Source organism: Lissotriton vulgaris, chromosome 4_1 (genome assembly GCF_964263255.1).
Source record: "Lissotriton vulgaris chromosome 4_1, aLisVul1.2, whole genome shotgun sequence".
NCBI lineage: Eukaryota > Metazoa > Chordata > Amphibia > Caudata > Salamandridae > Lissotriton > Lissotriton vulgaris.
Genome location: NC_141691.1, coordinates 884540715 through 884565684, shown reverse-complemented (window position 1 = coordinate 884565684; position 24970 = coordinate 884540715). Strand labels below are relative to the sequence as shown.

The window sequence follows — 24970 nt, the reverse complement described above, 5'->3', positions numbered from 1 at the left end:
CAGGACATGCAAATCTCAAAAGTACATGTGCTACTCTTTAAATACACTGCGCCCTACCCATGGGGCTACCTAGGGCCTACTTTGGAGGTGACATATGCAATAAAAGGGAAGGTGTGGACCTGCAAGTAGGTGGACTTGCCAGGTAGGAATGGCAGTTTAAATTGCACACACAGGCTTTGCAGTGGAAGGCCTTAGACATGTTTAAAGGGCTACTCATGTGGGTGACACAATCAGTGCTGCAGATCCACTAGTAGCATTTGATTTATAGACCCGCGGCACATGTAGTGCACTGTATTAGGGACTTATCAGTAAATCAAATATGCCAATCATGGAGAAACCAAATGCCATTGCAATTTAAAAACAGAGCATATGCACTTTAGCACTGGTCAGCAGTGAGAAAGAGCACAGAATCCTAAAGCCAGCAAAAATGAAGTTTACACACAATCAAAAACAGGAGGTCATAAGGCAAAAAGTCAGGGGAAACCTGCCAAAAGATGCCAGGTCTAACAATGTGCTTTTATGTATGTAGGTATTAATAAAAGTGAAACAATGGGTGTTTGATTTCTTTGCATCTTTTCAGATACACAAAGCGTTAAACATAATGAATTTATTTGCACGTCAAAATCAGGTACTGAAGATGCAATTCCAGTTTTAGTGGTTAAAATCATACAAACCTCTGTATACATACAACACCCTAAAACAAATGTGTTCGCCATAAACCAAATTAAGACTCAAGTGGCTAAACTCTGCACAATTCAGAAGTCCTTAATTATAATGCAGTCACAGACTGACAACATTAAGCAATCCAGCAATGGCTGGCTGGGTTGCCGGCTAAAAATATTTGCAGAGCTTGTTTGAACTTGCAGAGTGTTAGACTTGGGATCTTGGGCGTGGTTCCCTCGACGTTTTGCCTCTACGGCCTGTATTGTTGATGCTGTGCTAGATTTGGTTTTTGCTGGCTTAGATTGGGGCACTTTGCCACTGCTGATCAGTGTCAAAGTTCAAGTGCTTCCTGTGTAAATTGTTATTACAATTGGTTCTCCCTGATTGGCATATTTGATTTACTGGTAAGTCCTTAGTAAAGTGCACTGACTGTGCCCTGGGCTGTAAATCAAATGCTACTAGTGGGTCTGCAGCACTGATTGTGCCACCCACATGAGTAGCCCTGAAAAAGTCTCTCAGACCTGCCACCGCAGTGTCTGTGCGCAGTTTTAAACTGCCATATCGGCTTGGCAAGTGCACTCATTTGCCAGGCCCTCACTTTCCCTTTTCTTACATGTAAGACACCCCCCAGGTAGGCCCAAGGTACCCCCATGGGCAGTGTGCAGTGTATGTGAAAGGTATGACATGTACTGGTGTGTGTGACATGTCCTGATAGTGAAATACTGCCACTTTCATTTTTCACTATTGTAATGTTATCTGTCCCATAGGATAACACAGGATGTACTTTGTAACATCCTACAAGTATAACTTCCCATTAGAGAAATAAAGTTTAGGCTCTATGAACTCAGAATTTATTAACACTTCTTTGAGTAAAGATGGTTTTTAAATTGTGTGTTTGAAAATCCCACATTTAGAAAGTATGCATTTTCTTGTTTAACCATTCTGTGTGCCTCTTCCTGTTTGTGGATTCAGTGTGTGGTTTTGAAGTGACAGGGAATGGGGCCGGGGGTCTGCAGCCACTGGTGGGGTTGAGGTTTGCCTGGTCCTTCCTGGATGACTCAGATCTTAGCTGAATTGACCTTGGCTGCATTTAGAGTAGTGGGAGGAGTGTTCCTTGCACCTGAATAGGGCCTGTCTCCCTTACACAATGCTGTCTCCACCCCCTGTGGGCATACTGCACCAGTGAGGACAAAACTGGTTTGGACTGGGCTCAGAGACTGTGCACAGCAAAGAAAAAAGACAAAATGGGGTATAAGTAGTGGACCTTAAAACCCAGAACTTTAGATCATTTTTGGACTCAAGAGGTACCTTGTGTCATGATCATGGGCTGCCGCTCTCGGGGCGCTGTCACATGTGGCAGACGCGCCTGTTACAAAGACTCTTCAATCTGCAAAGTCTGCGGCTAAATGTATCATGCCATCCCTTCTTCATGTTATTGGTGGGTTTTCCATAAAAGCTGAACATTAAGAAAAGAAGCTTGTCTTGCATATTGAACTTATGTTCCTGAGTTCCAGAGACAAGCCTTACGGACTTTAGTTCTGGCCTTATTATGCCCTGTCCTTGTTTTCATTTCAGCGGCCATTATATTCAAAGCTGCACTCAAACCACACCCCTCCCCCACAGACGTCCTTCAGCGTGCCTCTTAGCCTGGGCGGGTCCCTCCTATAAAAGGGAACCACACCCAGATGCACAAGCTTGTTATTTTCCTGCCTTCCTGAGCGACGGAGCCTGCCGTCAAGAATTCATCTTTGCTCCAAAGCAGAGACAGAGCACCTGACTGTCACGGAACGAGCCCAGAGAATAATGTGAGCAGCAGCGCCTCTTTCACTGAAGACTCGGGTAAGAGCGCTTCAGTTTCTTTTATCTCTTAAGATGAAAGCTTTTGGTTAATTTTTGAACACTTTACGTTCTAGCCTGATTTTGGAACTTTGAACTTGAAGCTCATTGAACATTATCTAGAAAGGGCATGATTCAGACACTTTGAATTTAATATTCATTGACATTTACCCTTATGGAAAGTGAACTTTGACAAGGACAATTTTTAGGGGGTTCATCTAATCGTTTTGTCAAAGTTAATTATGAGAAGGTTGCGAGGGTGGTCCCGCTTTCATCCCAATAATGAACAGCTTGAAATATGAAGCTTTAGTGGCAGAAACATAAGTAGGTTACAGTCCTTTTCTTTTTAAAAATAGATATTATTGTTGTAGCCTATGTACAGAGTCTTACATAGTGCCAGGTCCTCTTTAACCCTGTGTATACTCTGTGTGATTTTATTTTGTAGTTCCACCACTAACAACAAATCATCTGATTAAGTCATAGGGAAATAAAGGTGATTATCTTACTGAAAGACAGAATATGTTGTAGGAAATTCCAATTAGACGAATTAGAATAACGTCTTGAATGTTTTATTACAGATCTCCTTCCCGGCTGTACCCTTCCCAACACCCTTTCCCCCACCTGGCCACTCTAACAATCTGTGCCATTACGACAATCAGATTTGGAGCTGCCTGGAAGAGGACCATTCTAGCATCGAGCAAGTCCCAAGGAATTGCATCCCTGACACCTTAGCCAAGGAGAAGAGCTGTGAGGAGGAGTACTGCCCATTTGCTGTGTGCTGTGTGGGGCTGGCCTGCGGTTGCTACTTCTGCCAAGAAAGGGACAAAGAATGGAACTTTGCTGTGAACCTGCTTGAAGACGAATATCCAAGGGCCTGCATTTGCTGGTCTTCTATTTTAAAATCTCAGAGACACACAGACTTCACCTCAGCTCCCTGAACTCCATTGCTGAGAGTTCTGATCTGCCTGGAGGTGCCTATTCCAGTTTTGGGCCTCTGGAGGTTGTTCCTGCTGTTGGGAGCTTGAAGCAACTTGAAAGAAGCAAGAAAACCTGTCTCCGATGCCGTCAGCGAGGCCGCTGTGACCACACGACTTGAACCGAGGCCAGGGGCACCACTAATGAAATGCACAACACACCGCCCGGCTTGCACTGCACCTCTGACACTCTTCGATGCCTGCAATTATCTACATCCCCGACACCAGCGTTCACACCAACTCTGTCATTGCCAGCGCCTGCATACTTTCATTGCAGCACCAATAATTTCAGAGGGTGACTCCACGAACCCACCGCCTTCGCATCACTACACCGGAACGGATGCCTCACCTCCGTCGCAACAAACTTCCCCTGTCCTGGATTCAACATGTCTCCTCCACGTGGACACGAGGCCTCGCCTCCCCCAGGGCAGCCAGGGAGCAGGCCTTGAACTCAGCACCGACGCTTCACCTCCATGACGCTGTGCATCATGATAGACGTTTGTTATCCAAAGGTACTGTTTGTTTGGGGGTCCGTGTGACTCCGTGCCTGATGCCGTGTACCTCACAGTCGGCACTGTACTTGGGATTTATTGCTGTCATGATGTCAAAATAACTCCAGGTGAAGTTATTTGTTTTCTACAAGTTCTATTTTTGAGATAACTGTTTTGAAGTGCTATTTTACTACATCCATGTTGGATTTTTGTTTGTTTGGTATTGTTGAGTTTAGAAAAAGATACTCTATTTTTCTAAACTTTTGTGGTGTCCATTTGTGGTGTTATCACTGTATCACTGTGTGTTTTGAGCACACTTACTTCACACATTGCCTGCTCGTTCCAAGCTACCAAGGGGGTGAGCAGGGGTTATCTAAAGTGTGTATCCCCTTTACCCTGACTAGAAGCAAGGGTCCCTATTTCGACAAAGGTACCTACCTCTGTCAACTAGAGACCCCCATTTCTAACATTGGTGGTCAGCTGTGAGGATTGAACTTGTATTTGTACTTGACCCACAGTGATTGGTGTACACCACTAGTTAAGTGCAGACCACTACTCAACCCCATACTGTGTTTTATTTATGGTTTTAATTTTGATCTGACCCTTGAAGTATTGACGTACCATGTCTCTAAATGGTAAACCAGCAAGTGAGGCTTCAGAATTGAAGTTTGAAAGTGAAATGTTAAGTAGTTACAAATTCGATCAACTCATGCAGTTCTGCAAGAGTTTTGGATGTCCCATGAGGAACAACTCTAGTCTAGTGAAGAAGAGCTACAGAAGGTCTTGAGTGCCTAGTGGGAGGCCAGGGAAGCCAGGGAGTCAGATTAGGCATATATGGATGGGGTGTGCCTGAGGTCAGCTTCAGATCCCAGTATTTCCCTGTTGGGTGAGCAGCCTTTGCGGCTGGGAGCAATTGTTCATCCAGGAATCCTTCTCCAGAGGAATAGGAGGACAGACAAAGGGTCAGAGATCATGAATTGGAGGTTTTGAGGCTCCAGATGAAGCAATTGGAAATGGAGAACCAAAAAGCTGCCATTCAGATAGAGAAGATGGCAGTGGAGAGGTAGAAAGTGTGTGCATTGGAGGAAAAGAAATTGATCTTGGCACATGAATTGAGCATGAGAGAGCTGGGCATCAGGGCAAAACAGGCTGACTCCAATACAAATGGCGACAGAGTACAGCCATTGCAAGGGGGTAAAGTGTACATTCCCAACGACCTTGTACAGTATTTCCAGAAGGGGTAGGATATTTATACATAGTTTGCATCTTATGAGGCAGTACTGCATATGAATGAGGTCCCTAAGAAGAACTGGGGGGGGGGGGCGGGCCTATGGAGACACTTTGAGGCCAATGGGAGGAACACCCTGACACCTTTGGAGGAGGCGAGTGCTCTGACTTACCCTAATATGAAGGAGGTTTCATGCCTCAGGTATGAGCTCACACCTGAGCAGTACAGGGAAAAGTTTAGGTCTTTCAAGAAGCTTGATTCAAATACATGGGTTGAACATGTGAATCTTTATTGCAGAGCACTGAATGGTTAGATAAAGGACAGCAAGGTAACTCATTACCAGGGGGTTTTCAATCTGATTGGTTTGGAGAACTTTAGTAGTCTTTTTGTTCCGGAGCTGGGCCAGCATGGGATGGATAGTAAGCTGACTGACTCTAAGAAGTTTACTCAGGAGGCGGACCACTGAGCAAGTACCAGGGTCCACAAGGGGTATGTGGGGAACCCAGCCAAAGGTGGGCAGGTTCCCAGCAGAAGAGTGGGGGGATAAGGGCAACTAAAAGGAGTTCTCTGAAGGGCCCTAAAACTATTCCCAAGGTAAAGAGTCCCAGCCCCCAGTTCTAAGAAACAATGCCCCCCCAGGAGTAGGTCAAACAACTGGGGTCTACGCAAGTGTTATAGATTTGGTCAAGTGGGTTATATGCAGAATGATTCCAAGTACCCCAAGGCATCACCAACACCCACTGGTGCACCGTCACTGGGGTTAGTTAGAGTTTGTGCTGGGGGAAGAGTTGGTTCCTAGTGAGGGTGGGGAGCCAGCTGTGATGATGCCTAACTCATTAGGAGATAGAGGTAAGGTCAAGGAAACCTGTCTGCTGGATAACACTAAAAAGTACTTGCAGTGGGTGACCATCAATGGGAGGAGGGTGAAGCTCTGGTAGACACGGAAGTCAGTGTGACGTCTGTCAGGCGCCAATGGGTGTCTGAGGAGCAGGCTATTCCCAATGTACTTCACCCTGTAGTTGCTGCAGACAGCCTGGAGCACCTGTGAAAGGTGGTACATGTTCTCATTGAGTGGGGGGGGGGGTCTCAGGTTCCTTGAAGGTCATTGTAAGTCCATCCATGCCTGTTGACTGTTTTCTTGGCAGTGACCTAGACAGTTCCCCTTGGAAGGAGGTGGAACGTCACGCTCATTTAAAGATGTTGGGTCTGCCTGAGTGGGCCTGTGTGACCACTCGGTACTCAAGAGGATCTGGAGCCTTAAGCAGTGACCCAGGTGCCTGTCAGAAAGAGGAGGGGCAGAGGCATGGGAAACCTTCCCAAGAAGTTCCCACTGTCCAGGAGGAGGCAGACCATCAGGGGGATGCCCTGGAACGTACCGGGGAAGAATTGGCAAAACTGGGAGACCTGCCTGAGCAGACCCGTTGGCAGCAGGAAGGAATCCCTTCAAGGAGGCGTTCTGCAAGGCGCTGATAGAGTGCCCTATTATTGTTGGTTTGCAGCAACAGCCTGCAGACCATGCAGCAGGTAGTCTGTCTGGATCATATTTGATTATTGGCAAAATGGTGTCCTATATAGTGAGCCTAAGGTTGCTGAGCCCAGGAATGCCTGTGCGCTTGTGGTATCCGAGTGCTACAAGACCTTCCTACTGGGTCTGGCTCATGATATGCCTTTGGCAGGACATTTAGGGTGCGACAAAACCTATTACCGGCTTGTCACTCACTTTGGCTGGCCCCAAATGCAAAGGCATGCTGGCACACATTGTCTGTCTTGTCAGACTTGCCAGGCAATTGGCAAGAGTGGGGGAAAGTGTAAGGCTCCCCTCCAACCCTTTCCTATGGTGAGCACCCCTTTCGAGCGGGTTGGAATTGGCATTGTGGGGCCCTTGTTACCCTAGACAGCCTTAGGCAACACGTTTATCTTGGTCTTGGTGGACCATGCCACCGGGTACCCAGAAGCTGTCCCTCTCAGGACAACCATGGCCCCTGTGGTCAGCCATGCATCGACTGGGATTTTTTCCCGAGAGGTGGTCTCTGGCTGTGGTACAAACTTCATATCTAGGTATATGAAGACATTATGGGAGAAGTGTGGTGTAATGTGTAAATTCACCACTTCTTACCATCCCCAAGAAAATGGGTTGGTTGAGCGATTCAACTAAACCCTGAAAGGCATGATAAAGGGTCTTACACAACCCATGAGATGTAAGTGGAAAGTCTTCCTACCATGCCTGTTGTTTGCCTACAGGGAGATAACGCAGAAATCCTTAGGGTTCAGAATTACTGTATAGGCACCCTGCGAGAGGACCTCTGACTGTAGGAGCGCTGGGAGAAAACTCCTGGTAAGACCCCCGAAGATGTGTTTAGCTACATGCTAACCTTCAGGAACCAGACTCAATGCTTCAGGAAAATCACTCTGGTGAACCTGGAAGCCATTCAGGAGGAGATGAAATGATAGTACGACCAGAATACCCCTTGGGTTAAGTTTCAGCCTGGCCAAAAAGTATGGCTGATGGCACCAGTGGAGCCTTGTGCGCTTCAAGGCAAGTGGACTGGTCCATTTGAGTTTTTGGAGTGCAAGAGTGAAGTGACCTGCTTGGTTAACTTACAGACTGCCAGGAACCCTTTGAGAGTCCTGCACGCGAACTGCCTCAAACCTCACTTTGAGAGGTCTAAAATAACAATGCTCCTGGCTACAGATGATAGAATGGAAGACGAGAGTGAGCCTCTTCCTGACCTCCTGTCAGCTGAGAAACAAGATGGGTCAGTGGATTGACTGAACCTCTCTCCTACCTTGGCCCCAGAGCAGCAGAAGGTCTGTCACCAGGTGCTGGTACAGTTTGCCTCGCTGTTCTCCCTGACTCCAGAAATCATCAATGGGTGTGCTCATGACGTGGAGACCGGTGTCAGTTTACCTGTGAAACATAAAATTTAGAAAGTAACTAACAAAGTCAGGGCCAGCATTAAGGAAGACGTTTCCAAGATGTAGGCGTTAGAGGTGATAGAGCCCTCCAGCAGCCCCTGGGCTAGCCCAGTGGTCTTGGTTCCAAAAGCTGCTGAACCTGGTGTCACTTATTAACGCCGATTCTGTGCAAACTACCGTGGGCTTAATGCACTCACCAGGAATGACGCACACCCCATTCCCAGAGATGATGAGCTCATTGATCGGCTAGGAGTTGCCTGGTACCTTAGTACGTTTGATCTAACGTCTGGGTACTGGCAGATTGCCTTGACTGGGGCACTACCAGTTCCGGGTCATGCCCTTTGGGTTGAAGAATGCCCCTGTCACATTCCAGAAACTGGTCAACCAAGTATTGTCCGGGCTGGAGGAATTCAGCCCTGTATACCTGGATGACATTGCTGTGTTCAGCTCCAGCTGGGAGGAACACTTGCAACACCTCTGCAAAGTGCTGAAGGATCTGCAAAAGGTAGGCCTCACTTTCAATCCCAGTAGGTACCAGATAGGGCAGGTATCTTTCGTGTACTTAGGGCACCAGGTAGGAAGCGGCTAGGTGGCGCCCCTACAGCCTAAGATTAATACCAATCTGGCTTGGGAGGCCCCCAAGACCCAGACGGAGGTGAGAGCCTTTTTAGGTCTCTCCGGGCACTACAGACGGTTATCAAGAGATATGGATCCATTCTTGCCCTTTGACAGAGATGACTTCAAGGAAGCAGCCAAGAAAAGTGATCTGGACCGATGCCTGTCAGACCGCTTTTGATGCCCTGAAATCTGTCATGTGCACGGCGCCTATGCTCAAGGTACCCAACTTCTCCCAAGAATTTGTTGTGCAGACAGAGGCTTCATGGCATGGTTAGGGAGCAGAACTCTCACAGTTGAACAAAGAGGGCTTCGACCAACCCATAGCTTTCATTAATAGGAGGCTACTTCCCAGGGAACAGAGGTGGAATGCAATTGAAAGAGAAGCTTTTGCTGTGGTCTGGGCGCAGAAGAAGATAATACCCTACGTGTTTAGGACTCACTTTGGGTTCAGCCAGACCACAGGCCTCTCAGATGGTTGATGCAAATGAGGGATGAGATTTCAAAATTGTTAAGGTGGGCCATCTCCCTATTGGGAAGGGACTTTACAGCAGAACACCACCCTGGTACAAACCACGCCAATGCTGATGGTCTGTCCTGAATCTTCCGCCATAGTGATGAAAACTCCCAAGAGGTTGGGTAGTTCTTCCCACTTTTCAGCTAGACACAGGCTAGACTTGGTATCTTTGGTGAGGTTTCCTCTGACTTGTTGCCAGTACCTCCTGTATTTTTGATGTTGTGCTGGATATAATTGTTGCTGGCTTAGATGCTGTGGGCACTTTGCCACTGCTGATCAGTGTCAAAGTGCAAGTGCTCCCTGTGCAAATTGATTTACAATTGGTTCTCCCTGCTTGGCATATTTGCTTTGCTGGTAAGTTCCTAGTAAAGTGCAATGAGTTCCCAGGGCCTGTAAATCAAATGCTACTAGTGGGCCTGAAGCACTGATTGTGCCACCCATATGAGTAGCCCTGAAAAGGTATATCAGACCTGGCACTGCAGTCTCTGTGCGCAGTTTTAAACTGCCATGTCGACATGGAAAGTGCACCTACTTGCCAGGCCCTCACGATCCCTTTTCTTACATGTAGGACACCCCTCATGTAGGCCTAAGGTACCCCCATGGGCAGGTTGCAATGTATGTGAAAGGTAGGACATACACTGGTATGTGTGAAACGTCCTGGTCGTGAAATGTTGCCACTTTCGTTTTTCACTATTGAATTTGTAAGTCTCTCTCTCCCATTGGATGAAATGGGAGATTCTTTATCCCATCTTACAAGTATAACTTCCCATTGGGACAAGATAGAGAATGAACTTTTAGCAATCTAAACTCTGAATTTAATAACACATCTTTGAGTAAAGGTGTTTTTAAATTGTGTGCTTGAAAATGCCACTTTTAGAGAGTAAAAGACGCACAATTGGTGTGGTGAGCAAAAAAAACGATGGCGTTAGGCCCAGATCTCTGTACTGGGATGAATGTATGACATTTTTCTGCATTCTGTCCATCAATAGTACTTTTTGCAATTGTCACCTGAGTGGGACGGGTATGCTCAGACATGAGTCCAGTGCTCTTCATGCCACTGGAATCAAGCTATCTTGGCTGAAGAGGGGTGAAACTCCGAAACCGGTCCTAGGATGCTTGTTTCCTGTCCAGGGAGGACCTGGCCTGGCAGTTCGGGCTTGACAGTTCCCATTGGGCGCAGGGTCAAGACTGATTTGCATATGGCTGGGTCCAAATTTAAATGGGATGATAAGCAATAAAATGATGGATTTAGGCCCTGATCTCTGTACTGGGGTGAATGTATGACATTGTTCTGCATTCTGTCAATCAGTAGCTCTTTTTGCAATTGTTACCCCGAGTGGGACGGGTATGCTCAGACGTGAGTCCCGTGCTCTCCATGTCACTAGATTCAAGCTATTCTGGCAGAAGAGAGGTGAAACCCTTAAATCAGTCCTAGGATGCCTGTTTCCAGTCCAGTGAGGATATGGCTTGGCAGTTCGGGCTGGACTGTTCCCATTGGGCGCAGTGTCAAGACTGATTTGCATATGGCTGGGTCCAAATTGGAATGGCATGGTGAGCAAAAAAACAATAGATTTAAGCCCAGATCTCTGTACTGGGGTGAATGTATGACATTGTTCTGCATTCTGTCCATTAATATAGTTTTTTTTGCAATTGTAACCCAAGTGGGATGGGAATGTTCAGACGTGAGTCTCGTGCTCTCCATGCCACTGGAATCAAGCTACCCTGGCTGGTGTAAGGCTGTTCTGGCAGGTCTCCGTGAAAAGTTGGAGTCTCGTAATGTGTGCAAAGATATGTCTAGCTCAATAGATCAGAAAGTTGCAAAACAATATTTACACATTTGTGTTAAGGAATTATCTTAGAAGCATCTCGAGCCTTGGGAAATGAGGATTCCCACCTCTTTCTTCCACCTCCAGGATAGCGCATTGCTAGGGATCCGGTTTCAGTTGCAACTCGCAGTTTAGAGAGATAACCGTCATTAACAGGCTGCTAGGTACAATGTGTACTGCTTGCTACCTTCTGACCAAACGGCTGTACTTGGTAAATGAATTTCAAAGCAAATGCAAGGAATGCTGCTTTACTAGTTCATAATTGGTACTGGGCTGGCTTCTGAAGGTGCACTATTTGGTATACACCCGTTACAACGCATCTTTTACTCCGCACTACCATTACAACGCGACTTTTACAACGCATACCATTACAACGCATTGCGCTGGGGGGCGCTCTAGGATAGGGAATAAGTTTAATTTACTATCCAACACCTTCCCTAGGGTCCACGGGGACTGGAGTTAGAATAGTAAATTATACTTACCACTATCCAGCACCTCAAAGCGCTATGCGTTGTAATGGTATGCGTTGTAATGGTCGCGTTGTAACGGTAGGTAGTTGTAATAGTATGCGTTGTAACATGGTACATCCGCGCTATTTACATGCCCAGCATCAGGTTACCACCATGTGTTTGATTTAACTCCCTTCACTGCTAGGCACCCCCCCTCACACCCACACACACACACATCCCAGTGCTAAGCTTTTTTTAGGGCTATTTGGGTTTTAGTTTGCGCTCACGCTTCCATAACTTTTTGTCCACATAAACTGCCCACACCCAATTTGTGTCCTTTTTTTCCAACATCCTGGGATGTCTAAAGGCACCCAGGGTTTGTGGATTACTTTTAGGGGACTGAGGAATTAGCCACAGCACCACTCAGTGCACAGCATCCCTCAACGCCTTAGCATCACTCAATGCCACAGCATTACTCAACGTCACAGCATCACTCAATGCCACAGCGCCACTCAACGCCACAGCATCACTCAGCACCACTCAAAGTCACAGCACCACTCAACACCACAGCACCACTCAACACCACAGTACCACTCAACACCACAGCACCATTCAACACCACAGCACCACTCAACGCCACAGCATCACTCAACGCCACAGCACCACTCAATGCCACAGCATCACTCAGCGCCACTCAACGCCACAGCACCACTAAATGCCACAGCATCACTCAGCACCACTAAACGCCACAGCATCACTCAGCACCTCTGAAGGCCACAGCATCACTCAGCACCACTGAAGGCGACAGCATCACTCAGCACCACTGAAGGCCACAGCATCACTCTGTGCAACCATTCAACAACAACTGGTTCTTATATGTTCTCTCAATGTTTCAAGCTTTATTTCAAATGTCACAAAAAGTTGTTAATATTTCACTGCTGTTCTTGTTGGTTTTGCAATTGAGAATTCATTGAGGTTCCAGTTTATTTTTCAGTGGACGTTCGTCCTTCAATTGTCTGGTGCAGACAATACTTTCTCCACATTTGTGGTGGCCCTGTATGGGCTTCATATTCCAGGCTTGAACGGCACTACGCTTCTTTGGTTGGATCAAGCTTGCTCTCACTGTTTGTGATCCCACACTTGGACCCCAGCATCACTCAGCACCACCACAGCACTACTCAGCACCACCACAGCATCACTCAGCACCACCACAGCACCACTCAGAGCCACCACAGCATCACTCAGCGCCACCCCAACATCACTCAGCGCAACCCTAGCATCACTCAGCGCAACCCCTGCATCACTCAGCCCAACCCCTGCATCACTCAGCGCAACCCCTGCATCACTCAGCGCAACCCCTGCATCACTCAGCGCAACCCCTTCCTCACTCAGCGCAACCCCTGCATCACTCAGCTCAACACTTGCATCACTCAACGCAATCCATGCATCACTCAGCGCAACCCCTGCATCACTCAGCGCAACCCCTGCATCACTCAGTGCAACCCCTGCATAACTCCGCGCAACCACTGCATCACTCAGCGCAACCGCTGCATCACTCAGCGCAACCCCTGCATCACTCAGCGCAACCCCGCATAACTCAGCGCAACCCCGGCATCACTCAGCGCAACCCCTGCATTACTCCGCGCAACCCCTGCATCACTCCGCGCAACCCCTGCATCACTCCATGCAACCCCTGCCTGCATCACTCTGCGCAACCCCTGCATCACTCAGCGCAACCCCTGCTTCACTAAGCGCGACCCCTGCATCACTCTGCGCCATCACAGCATAGATCTCTGCAACCATTCAACAACAACTGGTTCAAATATTTTCTTTCAATGTTTCAAGCTTTATTACAAATGTCACAAAAAGATGTTAATATTTCACTTCTGTTCTTGGATTTTCGTCACAATAAAATACACTGAACATAATCTTCTCAAAAGTTATTTACAAAAGTTTAAGCTATTGCATTATAAATTACAATCACTTTTATTTAGGTATTACTTATTTAAAAAAACTTAAAAGCCATTGTAATTTGTAATATCAATATATATAAGTCACGCAAATACAAAACATGTTGCATTACAAATGCTATAGGTGTCACATTTGCGAAAGTTATAACTATTGGCATTGTAAATGACAAAGCTATTAATTTAGCTATTTTTAAAACCAACACATAAATTAAAAATTTGTCATTTACAAGACCAATAGCTCAAACTTTCCTAATGCGAGACCTATTGCATTGCAAATGCTTGTTGCAATTGTCACCCTGGGTGGGGCGGGTATGCTCAGACGTGAGTCCTGTGCTCACCATGTCACTGGAATCAAGCTATCCTGGCTGAAGAGGGGTGAAACCCCAAAACCGGTCCTTGGATGCTTGTTTCCAGTCCAGGGAGGACCTGGCGTGGCAGTTCGGGCTGGACTCTTCCCATTGGGCGCAGGGTCAGGACTAATTTGCTTATGGCTGGGTCCAAACTGGAATGGCATGGTAAACAACAAAATGATGGATTTAGGCCCAGATCTCTGCACTGGGGTGAATATTCGACATTGCTCTGCATTCTGTAATTGTGACCCAAGTGGGTCCGGTATGCTCAGACGTGAGTTATGTGCTCTCCATGCCACTGGAATCAAGCTATCCTGGCTGAAGAGGGGTTAAACCCCGAAACCGGTCCTAGGATACTTGTTTCCAGTCCAGGGAGGACCTGGCCTGGCAGTTCGGGCTGGACTGTTCCCATTGGGCGCAGGGACAAGACTGATTTGCATATGGCTGGGTCCAAACTGGAATGTCATTGTGAGCCTAAAAATCATGGATTTAGGCCCAGATCTCTGTACTGGGGTAAATGTATGACATTGTTCTGCATTCTGTCCCTCAATAGTTCTTTATGCAACTTTTAGAAAGAAGGCATTTTCATGTTTAACCATTCTGTGTGCCTCTGCCTGTTTGCGGATTGACTGTCTGGTTTTGGAGTGACAGGGGCTGGTGATGTGCATTCACTGTAGTTAGCCACTGGTGTGGGGGGTGAAGGTTTGCCTGGCCTTCCTGGATGACTCAGACCTGAATGGAATAGACCTTGGCGGCATTTAGAGTAGTGGTGGGAGTTTTCTTTGCACATGAATAGGGTCTGTCTTCCTTGTGCAATGCTGCCTTCTTCCCTGTGAGTATATTGCACAAGTGAGGACAGAACTGGTTTGGACTGGGCTAAAAAAACCTTGCACATAGAAGAACAAAGACAAAATGGGGTATAAGTAGTGGACCTTAAACCCCAGAATTTTAGATCACTTCTGGACTCAAGAGGAGCATTTGCCAAGGAGAGAAGCTTTGAGGAGGAGTACTGCCCCTTTGCTGTTTGCTATGTGTGGTTGGCCTGCAGTTGCAGCTTCTGCCAAGAAAGGGACAAAGACTGGAACTTTGTTGTGAACCTGCTTGAAGAAGAATCTACAAGGACCGGTGTGTGCTGGCCTCTTTTTCTGAAGTCTCAGGGACACTAAGACTTCACTCCCAGCTTCCCCGAACTCTATTGCTGAGAGTTCTGACCTGCCAGGAGGTGCCTATTCCAATTTTGGACCTCTGGAGGTTTTTACTGCTGTTGGGAGCTGGAAACAACTTGAAAGAAGCAAGAAAACCTGAATCTGACACCGTCAGCAAAGCCACTGTGATGCTGCAACTTGCACCGAGGCCAAGGTCATCGCTTGTGAATTGCATGATGCACCCCCAGGCCTGCACTGCAGCTCCGATGCTCTTTGAATATTGCCGACGCCTACAGTCATAGGCATTCCCGATGCCAGCACTCACACCGACTCCGTCATCACCCACCCTTGCATCCTTTTATCGCTGCGCCGATATCCGCTGAGGGTGAGTTCATGAACTGGCTGACTTTGCATCGCTTCAGCGGAACCGACGCCTCACCACGATGCAACTGACTATCCCTGTCCTGGATTTGACACGTCACCTCCTAGTGGTCATGACGCCTCACCTCCCCATGGCAGCTAGGGAGCTGGCCTTGACCTCAGCACATAAACCTCACCTCCACAATGCCATGCATCATCATAGACTTTGTTATCTAAAGGGACTGTTTGTTTGGGGGTCTGTGTGACTCCGTGCCTGATGCCGAGCACCTCACAGTCAGCGCTGTACTTTGGATTTATTGCTGCCATGACATTGAAATAACTCCAGGTGGAGTTATATGTTTTCTACAGGTTCTATTTTTGAGCTAACCATTTTTAAGTGTTATTTCACCACATGTATGTTGGATTAATGTTGTTTTGGTTTTGTGGGGTTTAGATAAATATACTTTATTTTCTAAACTGGTGTGGTGTCCATGTGTGGTGTTATCACAGTATTACTGTGTGTTTTGAGCACAAATAGTTTATACATTGCCTTTGGGATAAGACTGTATGCTTGTGCCTAGCTACCAAGGGGTTGAGCTGGGGTTATCTAAAGTGCGTACCCACCTGACCCTGACTAGTAGGAATGGTCCCTTTTTGGAAAAAAAGTACCTACCTCTGCCAACCAGAGACCCCCAATTCTAAGACAGAGCTTATTGCATCTGAATTCCATTTTCACTCTATGTTGGCCCCTATATTGGAAGGCTCATCATTCACCTACCATTCATTGGCAAGATCATTGAAAAAGCAGTCTATGTTCAACCTGAAAATCACCTCATTGTTACCCATTTCCTGCAAGCCTACCAGATCATGCTGCAGCATTGAGAGCATTACCTTACACATTGTAGAGAATGCTCTTCAGACCATATATGAAGATGACCACTGACTACTGATAATGCTGGCTTTTCACAGAGTCAACCATCCCACACTCAGATGCACCCTGGATTATCAAATCGGATGCACCGTCAAAGTCCTTCACTGGTTCTCCTCCTCCATTTCCAAGGGCTCCAGAGGTCACAAAAGATCTCTGTCATCTGTGGAGTCACCTAGGCTTTCATTCTGTCTCCTGTCGTCTTTAAACTCTACGCAGAGTAGCTCGGTGTTCTACTCACAGATAACAGTATCAAGATTCACCAATTTGCTGATGATACACAACTCTACTTTAAATTCTCCGCTGCTTTAGACATCCAACTCCTCACATTCTACCTGCATGTCACCCAGACCTGGATGTCCAGCACCTATCTGAATATCAGCCCAACCAAGACAGAGTTCCTGTTATTTGCAAAAGAATAACAAACAGGTAACAGTACAAACCTGCCTTATTGATAGGAACTTCAAACCCCAACGTTCAGCAAATGTCAGCTCACTTGAATTCACCCTCGGAACGAACTTCACCCTCAAGGAACACATTGCCCAAAAACCAAAGACATTCTGGTACTAGCATTCTCCTCTAAAGAAAGCCAACCATTTCTTTCAGAAAGAGACTTCAGAACCGCAATTTAAGCTCTTATAGTTATGCATATGGATGGTGGTTACATCCTGACCATGGTCTTCCAGGCTCCACATTGGCACCCCTTGAGCGCATCCTACATCCTCCCCTTGTTAGCTCGCCCTACCTTCAAAAGTAGCTGCATCGCATGTACAAAGCCATCACAATCACCCTACTTATCTTACAAAAAAGTTCTCTATCTCTGGTAATTATCCACACACCCACTGTGGGGACGTTATCAGGTTTTCAAACGATGTTCCATGTAAAATGGCGATATACGGTCGTATCACATGAATCCACCTCCCATGTTAGGTATGCCTTAGTCAGGAATTTACCAGACGTTAAATTCCTGTGTTAAGGCATACTTAGCGCGATTAAAATAATCGCTTTCCCGCGTTGTAAATATCGCGAAGCTGCCTTCGCGATATTTACCCATGTTATTTCCACAGACACGCCTACTTTGCATCCCATTAGCGATGCGAAGTTAGGCGTGCTGGAAACAGGAGCAAAATCAGCAAAATACGCGCTAGCCTGGCCTTGCTGATGTCACAATAAACGTATTGCCGCTTTTCGCCCGTAAAAGGAAGCTAAAGCGCTAATAAGTTTATCGCCTACTCTTGATAATCGCCTCTTTGAAGAGCACTATATCACAGTGCATTAACCATCCATATCTGAGCTACCTCTTTTATCACACATTGACTTTATGATTTGCTTTAACCCTGTACAGCGCTCCGTTTCCCTTTGGCTAAGATTGCACCATAGAAATACCATATACATACTTATCTCCCACTCCATCTGCCCAAAGTTAATTGAAGCAGGCACAGGGTTACATTAGGAGAGAGAAAGATCGAGCTGAGAGACAGAATTGGAGAAAGATAAGAGAGGCGAGGAAGGCTGCTAGACTGGTTTGAACTTTTTTTGCCAGGGCCGTTTTAATTTCCCAATCTGGTCCTGGTGCTGTTCGCCTTCCAAGGCCTCCTGCATTGCCTCTGCTCCAGGACCAACACATGATAACATCTGTTTGAGGTTGCAACTAACATAGATGCTTCAATTAAATATTTCCATAAGTACCGTAACCTGGAAAAACTTACCGACACACATGGCAGCTACCATGGACACAGCAAGTGATGGTGGGGGACAAGATGGGAAGAAAGGTTCAATTAAGTAACTGGAGAATGTGAGAGCCAAAATTGCCTCACTGGCTGGACAAATAATTAACAGAGTAGACCAAAGGTTTAAAAAGGCTATGAATCCTCCAAAGGCTTCCAGGATATAGACGTAACTCGCTCCAGATTTAGTGAATGTTGTCCCAAGTTCTGCATAGCAAAGGGATCCAATCACAGATAGAAATCCTCCAAGAGTCCATATGATGAGCGATAATCCATAGGAACCTGCGTGCATAAGAACGCCCTTGGGGGACACAAAAATACCAGCCCCAATGGTAGCTCCCGCTATTAGACAAATGCTATGCAACAGTGAGATCTCTCTCTTGAGGTGCACTGATTGAGTGGATTCATTTTCCCCATCTCTTTTCATTTTTGCCTTTTGGAAACTTCTGCTTCGACCTGAGGCAACCAGTTGTTAAAAATTATATGAATCAGAAGGATGATGCAAGAACAAAAGAATAAATACTCGGGGCCTGAAAAAAAACAACATGTTAAAGATTTACAAGAATCTGTAAAGCTCAATATTTCAAAACATAGGTTTATAGATACTATGCTATTTTGATCAAAACATAGGTTGATATATGTTATATTAATCATAAACCAACATGGTAATTTATTACATGATATCGACTTATATATAATTTTATATATTGACCCATATGGCCTCAATGACATTTTTTCTTTACTACTTTGAATACCCATACCTTTGTATGCTTTGTATGTTCCTTAATATATGTCTAAGCAACCACTGCACACATACAGGACTTACTCAATCACCTTGTAAAATGGGTTGCCTTTTCTCCTAGTCTTCTCTAATCCATTACATTGTCAGCGTGGCCATTTATGAACCTTTTTTACTTGATACAGACTTCCTGAAAGTTTTATCTCTCTTTTACTAAAGTACCAAGAAGGTGTCTCTGTTTCCAAGGATTTCAATTCGGCACTCTGGGGGAGGGGGGGGGGGGGGGGGGGGACAATTAATGTTTGGCGTGTGGCCTGTCAGCCTGCCAGGTCAGCCGTGGCTCTGGGAACCATTACCCTGTAGGAGGGCCGCCCTTCATAATTAGAGGCTGCCACCTGCTGGATCAGTTTGAGAAGGTGGTGCCATGTTTTTGGCTCTGCTCAATCAACTTTTGTTGCTGTCCTGAAGCGTAATGGCACTTTGGGACACAAAACAATCATAGCTCGGATGCAAAGGGAATATTTCTGAGCATCAGGTCCATTGCTTGTTGACACAAGCCAGGACTTCCTTTCCTGGTATGGCAGATTAAGTGACAGTGATACTGTACTAATGAAGGAGGGGTTACCCTCCCTGTGACATTGCAGATCAGTCTTGGATGGGCTCCTGGGTCAAGAATTCCAACAGACACCCTCCTATTCACCCAACTCTAAATTGGGTGGGACAACAACGGGTTTGGCAGCCAAAGGCACCAATTTATGATTGTACTCCAATGTAGTCAATCTCTAAATCAATATCTTCGGTTATATTAACAAGGCAGTGATATAAAATAATCGCTGCTTTTGCGGCCGTTTTCAGCCAAAAAGCGGCGATAATTTTATCGCCTTATCAGCAAAGACACAATATCGTGTGTTTTGCTGATTTTGCTCCCGTTCCCAACACACCTAACATTGCATCATTAATGAGATGCAAAGTAGGCGTGTCTGTGGAAATAACATGGGTAAATATCGCGAAGGTAGCTTTGCGATATTTACAACGCGGGGAAGCGATTATTTTAATCGCGCTAAGTATGCCTTAACGCAGGAATTTAACGTCTGTTAAATTCCTGACTTAGGCATACTTAACATGGGAGGTGGATTCATGTAATACGACCACTGGGTCGTATTATCAAGCACATCACCGTTTTACATGGATCATCGCTGAAAAAGCATCGATATTCCATGGAAAAGGGCACTATCGCTGGAATATTCATCGCCATGGCGCTAAACGTTGTTAATACAACGCTAGTTTGGCAAAATATTCCAGCATTAGAAAATAATGAGGTATGCAAGGTCAGCGATAATTATCGCTGCCTGTTGCAAATATGCACCTTTGTTTTTCATGCATGTCACACTCTATTACTATGTTCATGGTCTATATTTTTATAGTCCTAGGCGTAGGGAAAAAGATCGTTAGAGGTTGTCGTGGAGCAATAGATTCAGTGTTGACTGTTAACTCCATCATGTATCCTTACTCTGATAAATGAGGCCTGGAACACATTTGCCCTTTCACCATCCTTAAGCATAACTCTCAAACCTTTGTAGCAAGTAGATCGATCCTGTTGTACTTAATGAGAAAGAATAGACCACTAAAAAATCTAGTTACCTCCATTATACCAGAGATGACAAAACAAATGCACAGGAAGCAGAGTGTTGGTGCTTACAAACTATCGCCCATTCTCACTGCTCCCCTTGTTGGCTAAGGTGTTGGAAGCCCAAGTTGCCAACTGTCTCTGCTCCATTACTGAACAATCCCAATTCCCTGACTCTCATCAAGCGGGCTTTCGCCCCTCTCACTAAACTGAGGCAATAATCCTGACCGTACTAGACGAAATGAGGGCACTGCTCAGGCTTTGGTGCTACTTGATCTATCTGTGGCTTTCAACATGGTCGACCATGAACTATTGGTGAACCGTATAAGGGAAGCAAAATACAGGGATCTGTCCTCCAATGGCGTACGCCCTTTCTAGATGGTTGCTCCCAATTGGTTTGTCTTTCCCAAAGTTAAATTGCCCCGTGGTGTGCCACAGGGATCTTTCCTGTCCCCACACCTGTTAAATTTGTACCTTCTTACACTAATTCAGTCTCTGGGTAAAAGAAATGTGTGCACTTTTAATTATGCTTATGATTAACAATTGATCTGTACCATTGACAATACTCCTGACTCCATCTTGAATTTCCAGACAACTATGTTACATATACGTAACTGTATGAATATCAACCACTTAAAATTGAACCTGACAAAACAGAACTTGTCTTAGTCTGTAACTCTTGAAATCCTTGGAACTCTAATTTCTGGCCTGCTGAGCTGGGAACGCCAACCCTACCCTCAACTTCATAATTGATAGCGACCTCTCTTTGAAGTCCCAGATCGGGTCGGCAGTCTCCCCCTGTTTTTTCCAGCTAGAGAAGATCAGGAAAATTAGTAGATACCTTAGTTTTAAAGCTCTTATTCAGGCCGTTCTGTTTATGGTCATCTCTCACAATGATTATGGAAAATCACTGTACTTCGGCCTTCGGGTGTATTTAACAAGAAGATTGCAGTCAGTGCAAAACCAGGCAGCTAGACTGATTTATCATCAGCCAAGATGGCGCCACGTCACTCCCCTAATGAGGAAGCTACACTGGCTTCCATTAAAACAATGCTGTGTATTTAAGATTGGTTGCCTTATCTTTAAATCCCTTCATGGCACATGCCCAGAATTTGTCTCTACCCTCACCCAGAGGTATGTGCCCACCCGGAACTTGAGGTCATCCTACCTTAACCTCCTTGTTATCCCCACCTTTAAACAGAAGAGATTAGGTGGATAAGATTTGCTGTTCTGGCCTCTCACTAGGTCGAGTATTAGAGACCTCTTGTATACACTTTAGTATATACTTATATGTGTATGTACTTTGTGGGCTCTGGAGATCAGCCCTAGGACTTGTCTGCTTCCGCTTAGGGACTTTTTATTCTGTTCAACTGCCTCTATTTAACTGTCTTGATAGAAAATGACAAGCAGAGGTCAGTGAAATACCATCATTGCTTTCTGCTGATGGACTTTTTTTGTTTTTTTGTTTTTTGGCTACTACCTCTATTTAACTTTCTTGATAGAAAACGACCAGCAGAGGTTAGTAAAATACCAGAATCACTTCAGCATTCTCTAGATTCCAGTCCATAGAAATTGTCTTCCATGAGCACCCGTAGATAATATTTTTTTTCAATCTTGTATTTTCAGTGATATGACCATCGAAGGCCCAGCTTTTAATTTAAAAAAAGGGCTTTGGACTACACCATTTCCAGCTGAAAGTCAATGTTTCTCTCCATGTGTTCCCATACCTGGCATGTTACGCAGTTTGGTGCTTACTTTCCCTCCATGTTTAAAACAGTAGATGTTTCAGCACCCATGCTAATGTGCTGCATAGCTAAATATATATAAGGTTCCAAATGCTTGTTTTTGAAATTCTCTCCCTTCCAACATCAGATCCTCAACAAGTTACCCTCAATTAAGGACACTCCTAAAAACGTAGTTGTTCTCAGAGGCATTTGAATGAATCAACGAGCAGCAGGCTAACCCCTATATCCAGCACCAAGAAACCGTATGGGTGTAAATGTGCTCTATAAATATTTTTTACATAACATAACATAATGCTTTTTCCAATGGTGTTTAAAGAGACTGAGCTCAGAGGCCTGCAGAAGTTAACTGTGTCGACAATATGCAACCTTTGATGGGTATACAGTACTTACTGAAGAGATGACTTTGAGTTTGTTATACAGTTCCTACAAATGTAGCAGGACTGTGTATTAGACCAACACGAACTTCACAATATAGAGATTCAGTCCACATATACCATTAGTATGTGTAGGTGGGTTTCTGCTAGCTCACAGTACCACATCCTTCCCCTAAACCAACAGTCATGTCATTGGCAAGCTCGAACATGACAGACTGATTTCCAAGGAATCTGCAGAAACAGATTTAACCCTTTCATTTGGTCCCTCCTGCATGCCCCCAGGTAAACAGATGAAAGATACAACAATGCATTTTCAAGCATTTATTGAAATTATTGTATTGCCGCTCGCAGCAGTTTGCTTGCCTGTTTGTTGGAGGAGTTCGTATCGACAGGGACTGCGAGGACCAGCAACCCATTTTCACCACAGCTGTGTCCTCTTCCGTCATTGCTCCCGCCCTCTACCTGGACTTTAAATACTGCTCCCGGCCTGCCGCTCCGCGGGAGCCGCTCGCAGCAGTTTGCTTGCCTGTTTGTTGGAGGAGTTCGTATCGACAGGGACTGTAAGGACCAGCAGCCCATTTTCACCACAGCTGTGTCCTCTTCCCTCATTGCTCCCGCCTTCGGCCTGGACTTTAAATAATGCTCGCAGCCCCTGCTCCGCGGGAGCCGCTCGCAGCAGTTTGCTTGCCTGTTTGTCGGGGGAGTTCGTATCGACAGGGACTGCGAGGACCAGCAGCCCGTTTTCACCACAGCTGTGTCATCTTCCCTCATTGCTCCTGCCCTCTGCCTGCCCGTATTTACTTGACCACTCCTTCCAGGCGCGCGCCGGGCGAAGCCCGGGCCAAGGGGGGGCCTATTTTAGCCCGTTCTAGACCAAGAGAGACCGGACCGGGCCACCTCCCTTGGATTACTTGTCTGTACTGTGGCGTGATCTGAGCTCTGTGCCAATTGTGGAAATATTTGTAAACCGTAACAGAGGGGAATGGCGGGACAGGAGACCAGGAGCAGAGCAACAACGATGGGTGGCTATGTGGCAGGTACTTTGGACAATTTTATTATCAGAGCCAGTTCGCTTTTATCTCATGAAATAACTATAATGGAGCGGTGACTCTCCCAGGAAATTGCCACTGCCAAGAGATCCTCGTTGGGCCACATAGCGGATGCTAGAACACCTGAGAGAGGCTCAGACTTGCTTGCTAATGAACCTTCCGAGCGTGTTGATAATCTTATATCTATTGAGTCTCCACGCTCCAGGGGTAGTGTCTCATTACGCAGAGACTCCACTCTACCAGCCATACTTGAGAATCATTTGCTACCCAATGTGACTGATAGTCCGGTGGTTGATAGTCATGAAAAGTTAAACACCTGGCAGTTACGGGGGAACCGGGAGGGTGCTGTTCCAAAAAGGAAACGTGGGGCTCAACCACTTGGTTGGAGGAAGGCCAAACTCGCTAAACACTCTAGTCACTCTCATCCCAAGGGCATGGGAAAGGTTAATGAGGTCCCTATAGTTATCACTGACCCCGCCTCCCCCTAGTAATAGGTTTGCCTATATCAATGGCCGGTGACCTAAATAAAAGTATCACAACTCCGGCAGGGGAGTATTTATTGATTGCAAATATGGGTGCCCTCTTGACGTCCTTGCTCAACCCTCATCAATCAATCAATCAATCAAAGACATTTATAGAGCGCACTACTTACCCGTAGGGTCTCCAGGCGCTGGGGGGGGGGGGGGGGTGCCGTTACTGCTCGTGCAGCCAGGTCTTCAACTTCTTCCTGAAGGAGAGGTGGTCTTGGGTCAGGCGCAGGGAGGGAGGGAGGGAGTTCCAGGTCTTGGCGGCCAGGTAGGAGAAGGACCTTCCTCCTGCTGTCGCTCTTCGGATGCGGGGGACGGCGGCGAGGGCGTGGTTGGCTGATCGGAGGTGGCGTTTGGGAGCGTAGAAGTTGACTCGGTTGTTGAGGTAGCTCGGGCCTTGGTCGTGTAGGGCTTTGTGTGCGTGGGTGAGGAGGCGGAAGGTGATTCTTTTGTTGACGGGGAGCCAATGCAGGTCTCTCAGATGTCCAGAGATGTGGCTGGTTCGTGGGATGTCGAGGATGAGTCTGGCAGAGGCGTTCTGGATCCGCTGGAGTCTCTTCTGGAGCTTGGCGGTGGTACCGGCGTAGAGGGCGTTGCCGTAGTCCAGTCGGCTGGTGACGAGGGCCTGGGTGACCGTCTTCCTGGTCTCGGTGGGGATCCACCAGAAGATCTTCCGTAGCATGCGCAGGATGTTGAAGCACGCCGAGGAGACGGTGTTGACTTGCCTGGTCATGGAGAGGGAGGAGTCCAGGATGAAGCCCAGGTTGCGTGCGTGGTCTGTCGGTTTGGGTGCGGTGCCCAGGGCGGGGGGCCACCAGGAGTCGTCCCAGGCGGAGGGCAAGGAGCCCAGGATGGGGACCTCCGTCTTGTCTGAGTTCAGTTTCAGTCGGCTGGTCGTCATCCACTCGGCTACC

At 46.5% G+C, this 24970-nt stretch overlaps 1 protein-coding gene across 2 annotated transcripts in view; it reads right to left on the bottom strand.

The window, feature by feature from the left end:
• Positions 1-24970, bottom strand: part of LOC147722685 (Y+L amino acid transporter 2-like) — a 546414-nt gene that overhangs the window by 332512 nt on the left and 188932 nt on the right. The window contains exon 1 of one of the 2 annotated variants that reach the window (XM_086965176.1): positions 17978-18521. The exons of the other annotated variant lie outside the window; for it this stretch is intronic. Coding sequence (XP_086821302.1) covers positions 17978-18422 — 445 coding nt within the window. The 5' untranslated portion in view covers positions 18423-18521. Of the gene's footprint in view, positions 1-17977; positions 18522-24970 lie in introns of those variants that run through there. 2 annotated transcript variants of the gene reach the window in all.